This window comes from Diceros bicornis, chromosome 26 (assembly GCF_020826845.1).
Source record: "Diceros bicornis minor isolate mBicDic1 chromosome 26, mDicBic1.mat.cur, whole genome shotgun sequence".
NCBI classification, from domain to species: domain Eukaryota; kingdom Metazoa; phylum Chordata; class Mammalia; order Perissodactyla; family Rhinocerotidae; genus Diceros; species Diceros bicornis.
Genome location: NC_080765.1, coordinates 7591357 through 7605209, shown reverse-complemented (window position 1 = coordinate 7605209; position 13853 = coordinate 7591357). Strand labels below are relative to the sequence as shown.

The 13853-nt window shown below is 44.9% G+C and overlaps 1 protein-coding gene across 7 annotated transcripts in view; it reads right to left on the bottom strand.

Annotated features, from left to right (window-relative positions):
• The window catches only part of SMURF1 (SMAD specific E3 ubiquitin protein ligase 1), a 124950-nt gene that overhangs the window by 2560 nt on the left and 108537 nt on the right, over positions 1-13853 (bottom strand). For 2 of the 7 annotated variants that reach the window (XM_058569277.1, XM_058569278.1), the window contains exon 18: positions 13558-13843. The exons of 4 other annotated variants lie outside the window; for them this stretch is intronic. In XM_058569277.1, coding sequence (XP_058425260.1) covers positions 13744-13843 — 100 coding nt within the window. In that variant the 3' untranslated portion in view covers positions 13558-13743. Of the gene's footprint in view, positions 1-13556; positions 13844-13853 lie in introns of those variants that run through there. One more of the 7 variants, XM_058569279.1, reaches the window with a different exon arrangement.

The following is a 13853-nucleotide window of genomic DNA, read 5'->3' as shown; positions in this document are numbered from 1 at the left end:
AGGGCCCAACACTAATGGCAGCTCCTTGTTTTGTCTGCACAAAGCAGCCTTTTCATGATGAAAGATCGCGTATGACCCTGTCACCATCATGGATTGTCACCAGCACCCGTGGGCGCTGGGCCTGGTCTCAGGTCCCCTGCAGCAGTGTCACCACTTGGCACCACGACCAGCATGACGTACAGCACTGCAGCTGTCAGCAGGCACCTGGCGCCCACCGCAAAAGGACAGTCAGAGGTGCTCCCACCTGTGCCCCCCGGGACCCCTGGGTGAGGATCCTATCCCGTGGCCCCCAGGGCTGGTGGACAGGGCTGCTGGGGCTAGAAGTGGTTCTGGGGGTTCGGGTCACTCTGGCCCTGCCCGACGCCAAGAACTAAGGACGTGTACGTCTTTCCCACCGTGACCCATGGGGGCCGGTGTGCAGGCCCCAGCACTGGCAGCAGCCTTCCTTTCCACGGATCACTCTGCGGCCTGAGGCCTCGTCCACCCTCCAGAGGTCACCAAAAACTCCCTCCTCGCAGGTTCCTCCTGGTCTGGGTCTGGCTGGCTTTGAGTAATTGTGGGGAGGGCTGTGGGAGGGGTTGTGGAGGATCCTACAAGTGACTCAGCTTGCCTCACTACCCTCCCCTTAAAAGCCAGTGGAATTTCAGTGTCCACATCTCAGGAACGTGCGGTCTAGCTGTGAGCAAGGAAACTGGATTCTGAACCCTTCCTGCAACTAGTGAGATGCTCAAGGCAGGAGCCCTTCAGGACACTGATGTCAGAATGGGGGTCCTGGGGGGTCGAGCACTCCTCCTGGGGGCAGGGGGGCTGGGGCATCTGAGCCTACGAGGAGGCTGATCTCCCGGCCTGGGGCCCCCACCTGGCCGGCTCCAGGAGCAGCTCCATCGGGTTGACAGGTCTCTGCAGGTTACCTGAGGGTCAGCTGAGCCTTCCCGGGCCAAGCTGCCAGACTGGCCCGCACAGGCTGTTCCCAGCACGGGCTCCCGTCTGCCCCACGCGTCCCTCCACCTCCTATGGGAAGGGAGCAGGTGCCCTGCAGTGGCATTTCCACCAGCCCCCGCCCCGTGGCTGCTGCATGGCAAGTGGAAAAGAGGGGGCAAAAGTGGGAGAGGAGAGCCTAGTCAGAGGGGAGAAATGTGGGTGTGTGGACTCGCCTGTGTCTCGCCCACCCGTCCATCCAGGCGGCCCCTTGCTCAAAGGACTCCTGGTGCCAGAGAGCGGACCCTTGGCTGTGGTGGAAAGTCGGGTGCTCAGCACAGGGAGGGGCTCAGGGTGGCAGCTGACAGAGTGAGTGGCGGCTGGGGAGCTCGCATGGCCCTATATGGAAAACTGAAAATCTGTTCATAATCAAAGACTTGAGGGAGAGACTAATGGACAATATGGGAGTGCAAAGGCTTCCCCAAGTCACTCAGCGCTGCCCCTGTCCAGGGCGTGAGGCAGTGTGAGGCACTGGATGGACGGTTTGGAGCTGGGTTCCCAGCCCTCGTGTGGGAGACAGGGAGGGAGGGGCAGACATCCCCTGGGTAGTCTTTCCTCTCAGGCTGTGGCTGCAGGTTTGAGGGTGGGCTCTTCATCCATTTCACCCAGTGGGCAACTTGCTGATGTTTTACATCTGTATTCACTCATTTACCACCAACCAGACCAAGGGACCACACACTTCCAGAGACCCAGAAAGGCTCCCTTGGGCCCTCCCGGACATCAGAGGGAAGGACTGTTCTGACACGATGTCATTTTGTCAGATTCTTTTGTCAACATCTTTGAGAATCGTCTCTGTTGTTGTGTTATCAATTGATCTTTTTGGGGTCAGCCCAGTGGCATAGCAGTTAAGTTTGCACGTTCCACTGCGGCAGTCCGGGGTTAGCCAATTTGGATCCTGGGCGTGGACCTACTCACTGCTCATCGAGCCATGCTAAGATGGCATCCCACGTCGAATAACCAGAAGGACCTACAACTAGGATGTACAACTATGTACTGTGGCTTTGGGGAGAAAAAAGAAAAAGAGGAAGATTGACAACAGATGTTGGCTCAGGGCCCATCTTCCTCAAAAAAATAAAAAATAATTGATCTTTTTTATTTTAATCTAATTTTACAGTTAAGGAAATGGAGGCTCAAGAGTTAAGTAACGTCCCCAAGATCACACAGCTGTGGACTGTACTGTGGTGCGGGATTCAAACTCGAGCCTCTTCCAGCTCCTCCTAATCCTGCCCAGTCTTCCGGGAGGTCACGACTAGGGCCGTGTCTTTGCCCAGAGCCCCAAAAGACGGTTGGAGACTCTGGTTCTGAAAAGTGCCCACCAAGCATGCCAGGCTGCAGGGAGCCCTCAGCTGGGTCCCTGAACTTCCAGGGGAGCCAACCGCTGTTTCCAGCAGAGGCTGTTCCTGGGTCTCAGGACAGCTCCTGGATGGATGGGGAGAAGAGGCAGCAGCCTGCCACTCGGGGCTCGAGGCGTGCTGAGGGGAGCAAGATGCAGAAGGGAGCGTTGTTTCACGTGTACGTTAGAGTAGAACAGTATGAGCCGTGATGATGGAGTGCTTCATGTCTGCAAGGAACACATTTAAACGGTACAGTGCCACTGGGAGGAAGGTGGTGTTTTCCCCATTTTAAAAATGAGTAAACTGAGGCACAGGTTAGGTAACATGCCCAGGGTCAAGTTACAAAGCCAGGATTCAGTCTCAGGTCCTGACTCAACTCTGAATGATGTCATCCTGGCTCTTGTGGGCATTTTGTATACACACAGTCATCCATCACTTAACGACAGGGATACGTCCTGAGAAATGCATTGTTAGATGATTTCGTCATTGTGCAAACACCATAGAGTGTGCTTACACAAACCTAGATGATAACAGCCCACACATACCTAGGCTCTATGGTACTAATCTTATGGGACCACCGTCATATATGTGGTCCCTCGTTGACCAAAACACCGTTATATTATGGTGCATGACCGTATATATCTGTTTCCAATCATCATGTAAACACGGAAGACAACTGAGCTGTTAATGTGGCTGCCTGAGGGAAGGCCAGTGGAGGGGAGGATGAGGAACACGCTAGAAAGTTTCAGAAGAGCAGACTTGGAAGAAGTCATCAAGACAGTAGGCAGCACAGGTGTGGGGACACAGGTACACTGACTTGCTTAAAGCCTCAGTTATCTAGTGATAACCGTGAGATGAAACCTGAAGGTATTCTGACTTTGACAGTAGAAAAAGCCCTGATGAACCAGACATGTTTCCTAACGTGGGGCGCAGTGCCCCTCACAGACGGTGAGTGCGGGACTGCTGCGTATCTGTGTGAGCCCACTGACACGCCCTGTGTCCTAGTGACTGTGACCAGGTGGGAAATAAAGACAAATACGACTAGAGTGATGCCAAGGAAGATGGCAGGGTGGGAAGCACTAGGAATCCATCTCCACTCAGACATAAACCAGAGTGGCAGAATCTGATGTAACTATTTTGGAACTCTGGGGTCTATCTATCTGAATGCTTGCAACTTCCAGGGGAAAGCTTGGCTAGTAAACTGTGGTTAATTTTGGTCAATTGCAGTCCATTTCAGTTTTCAGTGTGGTAGTGGCTGCCCATCCTGCACCCCTAGCCCCATGGCAGGCAGCCATGCCTGTGTTCCTGGTACGACTTGCCAGAGCCAGGGTAGGCAATAAGGACCTTGTCCTCCAACTATCAGGTTCTGTGTTCAGATCACTGATTGCTGCTTTTGTTCGAGGAGGAGCAGACAGAGAGGCAGGCATCCACTGTCACATCCCCCACTGGCTAAAGTGGCTTCCAGGGGATCTAAAGGAACAGCCTCAGTTGTTTTGTTATTATTTTCCCCTTTTGGAAGCCAAACATTTAAGGATTAGGACATTCAGAATCAACCGCATGAACAACCTCTATGGCCTCAGGATGCCCTCTAGCCAAAATCTAGTAAGAAGCCAGGACCCTGTCTCAAAGCCACAAGAAAATGAGTTCTGCCAACAACCCAAAGGAGCTTGAGAGAGGACTCCTCTCTAGTTGACCCCTGAGAGGAGAATGCAGTCTGGTGACACCTGATTGCAGCCTTGTGAGACCCTCAGCAGAGAACAAAACTAAGTTGTCCAGGAGTCCTGGCCTATGAAAAATGTGAGATAATAAATGTGTGTGTGTTAAAAAAGAAAGAAAGAAAAAAGAAAAGCAACCGTGTATACAGAGGGATTTAGAAAGCTGCACTCATGCCCAGGGAAAGACACAGGCGCAGGAAAGACCTGAGACCTTAAGCTTTCACCTTAGGCTGATCAGAGGCACCTTCCAAGATTGTAAAAAATAAACCCTGGGGAAGGAGGAGACTATGATTTCCAAATTTACATTATAAGATTCAAATGTCTAGTTTTCAACAAAAATTCACAGGTATAAACAGAAACCAGAAAGTATGGCACATTTAAAATAACAAGTTAATAGAAATCATCACTGAGGAAGCACTGACGGCAGACTTACTAGACAAAAACTTTAAAACAACTGTCTGAAAGCTGCTGAAAGGGCTAAAGGAAGACATGGACAAAGACAGGAAAATAATACACGAACAAAATAAGAATGTCAATAGAGACAGAAATTATAAAAAGGAAACAAAAAAATTGTGGAGCTGAAAAGTACAACAACAGAAATGAAAAATTCCCTAGAGGAGTTCAAAAGCATATTTAAGTGGGCAGCAGAAAGAATCAATGAACTTATAGGACAACTGAAATTACTGAGAAAAAAGAATGAAGAAAAGTATACAGAACCAAAGGGACCTGTGGGATACTATCAAGCATACAAACATATGCATTGTGGGAATCCCAAGAGAACAGAGAAAGAGAGAGAGAGAGAGAGAGAGAGAGAGAGAGAGGGGCAGAAAGAATATCTGAAGAAACAATGATTGAAAACTTCTCAAAATCTGAGGAAAGACATGAATCTATAAATCTAAGAAGCTCAACAATCTCCAGGTAGAATAAACTCAAGGACACACCAAGACACAAAGAATCTTGAAAGTACCAAAAGAAGTGACTTGTCACATACAAAGGATCCTCGATAAGATTATCAGTAGATTTCTCCACAGAAACCTTGAAGACCAGAAAGCAATGGGTTGATTTATTCAAATTGGTGAAAGAAAAAAAATGTCAGAATTCTATATCCAGCAAAACTGTTCCTCAAAATGAGGGAGAAATTAAGACATTCCCAGATAAACAAAAGCTGAGGGAGTTCATTACCAATAGACCAGCGTCGCAAGAAATGCTAAAGAAAGTCCTTCAGTTTGAAATGAAAGGATGCTAGACGATAACTTGAAGGTGTAAGAAGAAATCAAGACCTCCAGTAAAGGTAAACACATGGGCAATCCTAAAAGTTAGTATTATCATAATTTTGGTTTGTAAGTCCACTTTTTATTTTCTATAGGATTTAAAAGGCAAATGCATAAAAAAGCTACTAATCTATATTATTAGGCACACAACATATAAAGATATAATTTGTGACATCAATAACAGAAGGAGGAGATGGAGCTCTATAGGAGCAGAGTTTTTGTATGTTATTGAAGTTAGGTTGGCATAAATTCAAATTAGGTTGTTATAACTTTATAGTGCAAGTTTTAAGGGCAATACCCATGGTAACCACAAAGAAAATATCCGGAACATACACAAAATGAGAAGAGAATCAAAATATGTCACTATATAAAATCAAATAAACACAAAAGAAGGTAGTAATGGAGGAAAAAAAGAAATGAGGGACAAAAAAGCTTTAAGGTGGGGGCTGGCCCCATGGCTTAGAGGTTAGGTGTGTGCGCTCCGCTACTGGTGGCCTGGGTTCGGATCCCGGGCATGCACCGACGCACCGCCTCTCCAGCCATGCTGAGGCCGCGTCCCACATACAGCAACTAGAAGGATGTGCAACTATGACATACAACTATCTACTGGGGCTTTGGGGAGAAAAAGGGAAAAAAAGGAGGAGGATTGGCAATAGATGTTAGCTCAGGGCCGGTCTTCCTCAGCAAAAAGAGGAGGGTTGGCATGGAAGTTAGCTCAGGGCTGATCTTCCTCACAAAAATAAGAAAAAAAAGCTTTAAGGCATATGGAAAATGAATAATAAAATGGAAGAAATAAGTGCCTCCTTATGAGCAACTATTTTATTTTATCTATTTTATTTTAATTTTATTTTATATATTTTTAATTATTTTATTTTATATTTTATTATTTCATTTTATTATTTTATTTTATTATTTATTTTATTTTATATTTTATTTTATTTATTTTACTTTATTTTAATTTTTTTTGTGAGGAGGACCAGCCCTGAGCTAACATCCAATACCAATCCTCCTCTTTTTTGCTGAGGAAGACTGGCCCTGGGCTAACAACCGTGCCCATCTTCCTCTACTTTATATGGGACGCCGCCACAGCATGACTTAACAAGCAGTGCACCGGTGCACGCCCAGGATCTGAACCAGCGAACTCCGGGCCACCGCAGCGGAGTGTGCGCACTTAACTGCTTGCACCACCAGGCCGGCCCAATGAGCAACTATTTTAAATGTAAATGTATTAAACTCTTTAATCAAAAGACAAAGATAGAAGATGACAGGCTAAGAAGCTCCTGTTACCCCCATGGAAACATTTAAAAAATAGAAACAACAGCTAGAGACTGACTAAAATAACGCTATAGGACCTCTGGAAAGCTGTCAAAGATCTGCAGCAACCAGATGAATGCCCAGTCAAACGAAAACCACATTCAAAATGGCAGGAAATTTTGTGGCATTTTTACTTGCCTTTGTCCCAACCCTTCCTGGCACAACACCGTACGGCTGGAAGGAAGCAGCCCAACTGCTGGTTTTCTCCCTTGACCAGAAGAACTCATTTGCAATGTTCTGACCTGTCTGTGTACTGCCTAAGAGACTGTCTTCTTTCTCATCTGACATGGAGCTCAGACAGGAAACGATACCATAGTTCAGATCTCAAGATATACAAAGAAAAAGAAAAACAAGGGCCATTCAAAGGAACCAAATATACCTTCAGAAATCATCCCTGAAGAAACATAGACATCAGACTTATTAGGAAAGACTTTAAAGTAACCGTCTTCAATATGCTCAAAGAACTAAAGGAAAACATGAACAAAGAACTAAAGGAAATCCAGAAAATAATATATGAACGAAAGGAGACTATAAAAAAGAGTGATCGATATATATATTATAAGAACTAAACAGAAATTCTGGAGTTGAAAAATACAGTAACTGAATTGAAAAATTCATGGGGCTGGCCTGGGGCATAGTGGTTAAGTTTGGTGCGCTCCACTACAGCAGCCCAGGTTCGTGGGTTTGGATCTCGGGCGCGGACCTACACCACTCATCAAGCCATGCTGTGGTGGCATCCCACATACAAAATAAAGGGAGATTGGCACAGATGTTAGCTCAGGGCCAACATTTCTCTCACACACACACACACACACACACACAAATCCAATAAAGGGGTTCAATAGCACACCCAAACAGGGAAAATAATCCATGAACTTGAGGACAGGTCATTTGAAATCACTGAAATCAGAGAAACAAAAAGAAAAAAGAATGAAGAAAAGTGAAGAGAACCTAAGGGACTTACGGAACACCACTGAGCAGATAAATGTATGCATTATTGGAGTCCCAGAAGGAGAAAGAGAAAGGGGCGGAGAGCTTATCTGAAGAAATAATGGACAAAAATTTCTCACATCTGAGGAAAGAAATGGACATACAAATTTAAGAAACTCAACGAACTTCAACAAAGATAAATCTAAAGAGACCCAGAGCAAACACTGAAGGGCAAAAATAGATAGCTCTACAATAATAGTAGGAGACTCTTCAATACCCCACTTTCAGTAGGTTATAACAACCAGGTAGAAGACCAGTACGGAAACAGGACTTGAACGACAAACACTATAGACCAACTGGACCTAACAGACATATACAGAACACTCCTCCCAACAATAGCAGAATACACATTCTCCTCAAGTGCACATGGAACATTCTCCATAACAGACCATATGTTAGGCCATAAAACAAGTCTCAAAAAATTTAAAAAGACTGAAACCATACAAAGTATTTGCTCTTGCCAACATGGAATGCAGCTAGAAATCAATAACGGAAAGAAAATTCATAAATATTCGGAAATTAAGCAACACACCACAAGGAGATCAAAAAATATCTTGAGACAAATGACAATGAAAATAACAGCACACCAAAACTGTGAAAGCAGTGCTAAGAAGTAAATTTATAGCTGTAAATGCTTATATTAAAAAAGGAGAAAGGTCTCAAATCAACAATGTACTTTACACCAGAAGGAACTAGAAAAAGAAGAAAAAACTAAACTCAAAGCTAGCAGTAGGAAGGAAATAATAAATATTATAGCAGAGATTTAAAAAATAGAGAACAGAAAAAAAATCAATGAAGCCAAGAGTTGGTTCTTCAAAAAAATCTACATGATGACAGACCCTTAGCTAGATGACTAAGGAAGAGAAAAAAAGACAATGACAATGACTCAACTAAAATCAGAAAAGAAAGAGGGGACATTTCAGTGAATTTTACAGAAATAAAAGGATTATGAGAGTACTATGAATAATTGTATGCCAACAAAATGGATAACCTAGATGAAATGGACAAATTTCTAGAAACACACAACCTACCAAGACTGAATCATGAAGAAACAGAAAATCTGTATAAACCTATAACTAGTAAGGAGATTGAATCAGTAATCAAAAACCTCTCAACAAAGAAAAGCCCAGGATCAGATGGCTTCACAAGTGAATTCTACCAAACATTTAAAGAATTAACACCAATCCTTCTCAAACTCTTCCAAAAACTTGAACAGGAGGGAATGCTTCCTAACTCATTCTATGAGGCCAGCATCACCCTGATACCAAAGCCAGATAAAAACATTACAGAAAACTATAGGTCAATATCCTTCATGATATATTGATGCAAAAATCTCCAACACAATATTAGCAAATTGCATCCAATAGCATAATAAAAGGATTATACATCATGACAAAGTAAGATTTATTCCTGGAATACAAGGATAACTCAATGTACAAAAATCAATCAATGTAATATACCACGTTAACAGAATAAAGGGAAAAAAATCAAGTCATTATCTCAATTGATGCAGCAAAATCATTTGACAAAATTCAACACCTTTTCATGATAAAAAACACTCAACAAACTAGGAATAGAAGGAATATACCTCAACATAATAAAATGAAAAATCCCACAGATAACATCATACTCAATGGTGAAAGACTGAAAGCTTTTCCTCTAAGATCAGGAACAGATAAGGATGCCCACTTTCACCACTTATATTCAACATAGTACTGGAAGTTCTAGCCAGAGCAATTAGGCAAGAAAAAGAAATAAAAGGCATCCAAATTAGAAAGGAAGAAATAAAATTATGTTTGCAGACAACGTGGCCTTATATGTAAAAACTCAAAAGATTACACATACACTATTAGAAATAATAAATGAATTCAGCAAAGTTGGAGGATACAAAATCAACACACCAAAATCAGTTGCCTTTCTATATACTAACAACAATCTGAAAAGAAAATTAAGAAAACAATTCCATTTGAAATACCATCAAAAAGAATACAATATTTAGGAATAAACTTAACCAAGGAGGCAAAAGACTTATACACTGAAAACTACAGAACACTGCTGAAAAATTAAAGAAGATGCAGATATTAGTCTTTAATGTTTTTTCTGGGTACCATGGCCTAATTAAGTTGACACATAAAATTATCACATCAAGTGTCCATCAAATGAATGGAAAAACAAAATGTATATTCCTACACTGGAGTATTATTCAGTCATAAAAAGGAATGAAATTTTGATATATGCTCCAATATGGATGGACCTCGAAAATGTTATGCTAATTGAAATAAGTGAGACACAGAAGGCCAAATGTTTTATGATACCCCTTATATGAAGTACCTAGAATAGGCAAATTCATAGAGATAGAAAGTGGAATAGAGGTTACCAGGGGTTGGAGAGAAGCAGGAATGGGAGTTATTGGTTAATAGGTAGAGTTTCAATTTGGGAAGATGAAAAGGGGTTGAATATATAGTGGTGATGGTTACACAATATTGTGAATGTATTTAATACCACTGAATTGTACATTTACCAATGGTTAAATTAATATGTGTATTCTACCATGATAAAACATATAAAAAAGAAAAATAAAAACCCAAACCAACAAATATGACCAACGTGTGAAGGATAAGTCAAGAGATTCGAAACTTTCTTGATCCCAGTTTTTGCTTGATAGAGCACTTGAGACTGACTGCCATGTTTCCATTAGTTTCTTCCACAACTCTATTCTTACGTTTGTCTGTTTTCCTTAGAAGGCACTTGGCAGCATTTCTGACCATTGACTTCCTTTCTTGTGGGATTGTAAAAAAACCTGCAATCTCATTTCCACACCAAAATAACAGATACCAAAAATGTAAAGTCGTGAGTTTATTGCATATGTAACAAAATGAACCTGACCTCCTGGGTCCAGCCTGCTGTACAATCACTGTTTGTTTTGTGTTTCCAGCTGGTTCCATAACCACATTAAATAGAACTAGTATTTCTTTAAATACTTTTGATTTTGACATAAAACAGAACATTAGTGTACAACTTTCACAAAATAAATCAGCAATAAAAACAGTGGGAAGAATAACAAGGATAGCAGCAATACTTAAAAACAAGACATTACAAAATAAATTAAAAAATACATTATAAAGTGGTTGAGAAACAAAAATAAACAAATTTTAAAAGTTCATACTATGTTTCGGGAAGGCTGCCGTGTGGCACCCACCTGGCTGCAGGTGGGGTGGGGCGGGTGTGTTCTCTGCAGAAGGCCATTCCCGCCAGCTCCAACATGAGGACCACCCAACCTGAATTTGGACCGGACGGCTAAGCAAGCTGAGGGGCCACAATCCCAGCCGGCGGGCAGATGCTCCCCTCGGAAGTCAAGGAGCTGCACTTACGTCACCCAGGCAGCCCCTCCATTTTCCTGACCTAAAGCACTGGCAGAGCGGTGGGTGGCTACATCCCTGAGGGTCGGCTGATGACCGCTGGGGAGGGCAAGCCTGGAAGTGGGGCCCCTGAAGCGTCTGGGCAAAGAGACGAGGGAATGGCGGTGGTCGGGGACTACTGAGAAGAGCGACAACGACAGCGCGCGTGGACGGGGTTCACGCAGACCCCAAGTAGCATAACTGGGAGCCTTTACCACTGCTTGCCACACTATTCTCTGGGGGGGGTTCAAAAAGCCCAATCCATTGTCCATATTTAAGGTTCTAGAAGTGCAGTGCCACTGACAGATAGGCCCGTTGGCAAGAGTAAACGGGAGCTCTGGAAAGTTCTGCTCTTTCAGGCTCCTTGATAACACTCGCACAGCGGACGAGGGCGCCCACGTGCAAGTGTAAGTAGAAGAGCAGAGCCCCAGGCCCTACGGACGGGCGACCCATGTGTCCCGAGCACCCACGGGGGAGCCAGGACATGACCCTCTGGATCTTGCTGAGGTGACCCCTGACACGAGGGGCATGGGGCTGGCAGGTGCAGAGTCTGCCCCGCCTCCTGACGGCAGGAAGGTAGTCTTAGAGGAGTCGAGTGCCACATTCCCGCGAGCCCCTTGTTTCCTTCCTAATTACTGCGGATTTGGCCAACAGCACAGGAAAAGCAGGCGGGTCTTCCTACCTCAGTCGTGAGTCCTCCCAGTTCCCTGACGGACATCTGCTCCTCCTCTGTGGTTTAAGTTCACGGCAGGGAGGAGAGCTATCTAGGGGGTGATGGGGTCTTTTCATTTTTCATTTCCTCACTCTTCCAGAGGAAGACTACGGGGGAGGACTGCAGGGAGTCATGGGGGAGCCAGCTTCTAGAACGCCCTCAGAAAGTATAATGGTAAACGAGACACAGGATAAGCCCAACTGGGGCAAGGCAGAACTTGTGAAGACTAAGCCCACAATTTGGCCTGGACTTTTTGAATGGATTGAATTTTCCTCCGCAGCCAATAGCACTCGACATCCCTTCTATCCGAGAACCTCGGTAAGGGCCCCGAAGTGTGGCTCTCTCACAGCTCCGAGAACCCACAGCCGCCATCCCGGCCCCCAAACTGGGCGGCCTCTTGTTCAGGACGGGGTTCATCGCCTAAGAGGTCTGCGTGCTCCCCATGCCAAACTGCAGACCGCTTCCAGGCAAGCGAAAGAACCCCAGCAAGATGCAGCAGGGGAAGTACGCCTCCAAACACCCCAGTCTGAAGTGACACCCCAGTATTAGTGACAAAAAGAACAGGTGAAACGGTCGGCCGAAAACTTCTTCCAAACCCACCTCAGACCCACAGCTGGATCCCAACGCTTAACTCAGAAACTTCCACAACGAAATTTCAACAGTGAAATGTCGTGCTAATGAAGTACCCTGCACCTGTCTCCAAAACAAAAACCACCACCAAAAACCACACAGAGAAGCTGCTGCTGCTGCTGCAGTTTTTCACTGAAGTTGAGCTATCTCCAATCAAGCCACTTTGTTGAAATACTGTTTGAACTTGCGTGCAAACTGGAAAATAGTGCTAGAAACTCAGGGTTAGGCTTGCTGTGGCCTTGCTCATCATACGAAGAAGACATCTGGGCAAGTGAATTGAGTACAATTGTTAGTGTCACCGTCTGACATTGGGGAAATGGGCCGAATGGGTCCGAGTGGAACGGCCCCCTCTGCTGTCAGGTCTACACCCACGCCCTATTCGTGTAAAACAACTTGGGGTGGATTTAGGTCATCGAGGTTATCCATACCCCCTCTCCCTTTTAACCTAGTCTGCACAAAGCCAGCAGCTACAATAACAGAATTTTGTTTTGTTAGTTCAGCTCTTAGCAATTTCCGCATCACCGTTTGTTAGTATTCAAGGGACCCAGTCGATGCTCTTCTACATACACATGGTGCAGGAGCCACAGCTTGCCACTGGCTGCGTGGATCTGAGGCTGGTTTTGGTCTGTTCTTTTATAAGTTCCGTTATGTGGTGTTTTCACTGAAAAACATATTTCAAACTGGATAGATAATGTGGCAAAAGGGTCTCTTAAAAGGAAAGATCATTTTTCTCTACGTGAAACGAATTTTTCAGCCAGGATACCCTGAAAAGAAACAGGTCTCCAGCGAAAGCTGCCCCATTCCTTTACCTCTCCAAAAGGGAAGCACATTTTTGACTCAAGCTTCCTGCTGTGGCAGAATTCCAATAAGCGTGTATTCTACAGTTATTCTTCAGTTAGAAATTGATCTGCTACCCAGAGCAGGCTGCTAGGATGAAATCTGGACTTGAGCCACTGAACTTGAAGAGGGGCCTCAGGACTTCTTTGAGACACAATAGCTAGCAGAGCTACCAGTTATGAACCCTCAGTTAGCAGGCCCAGCTCCATAACCGCGGCTCGATGCTCCATAAAGACACAGGGCAGGGGGCCTATGGCCACGTGGTACAACCGCAGCAGAATATCCTGCGTGACCGAAGCCAAATGCTAAACCTGGCTGCATTTTATTGGATGGGTAATGGAAGCGGGTGGGAGTACTGTCAGAAAGGAGGAAAATATGGGTGGGAGCCACCAACCAAAGTCCCCCCGCCCCCCTCGCTCCCTCAACGAAAAGGAGGGGAGACAACCCTTTCCCTCAGGTCATCTAGAACTCAGTGCCTCAGCCAGCTTCGCAGGAGGCGCACAGAAAGCTCTCTGCTTTTGGTCTGGTGGTGGTGAGCTAGAATCTGTAGCCTTTGGCTGCTCCTCACTCCACAGCAAACCCACAGGTCTCCTCCACTGCGGTCAGCAGCTTCTCGTAGAGCTTCTCATACGACTCATAGGGTGGAATGTCGATCCGGTTAAAGCTGGGACAGG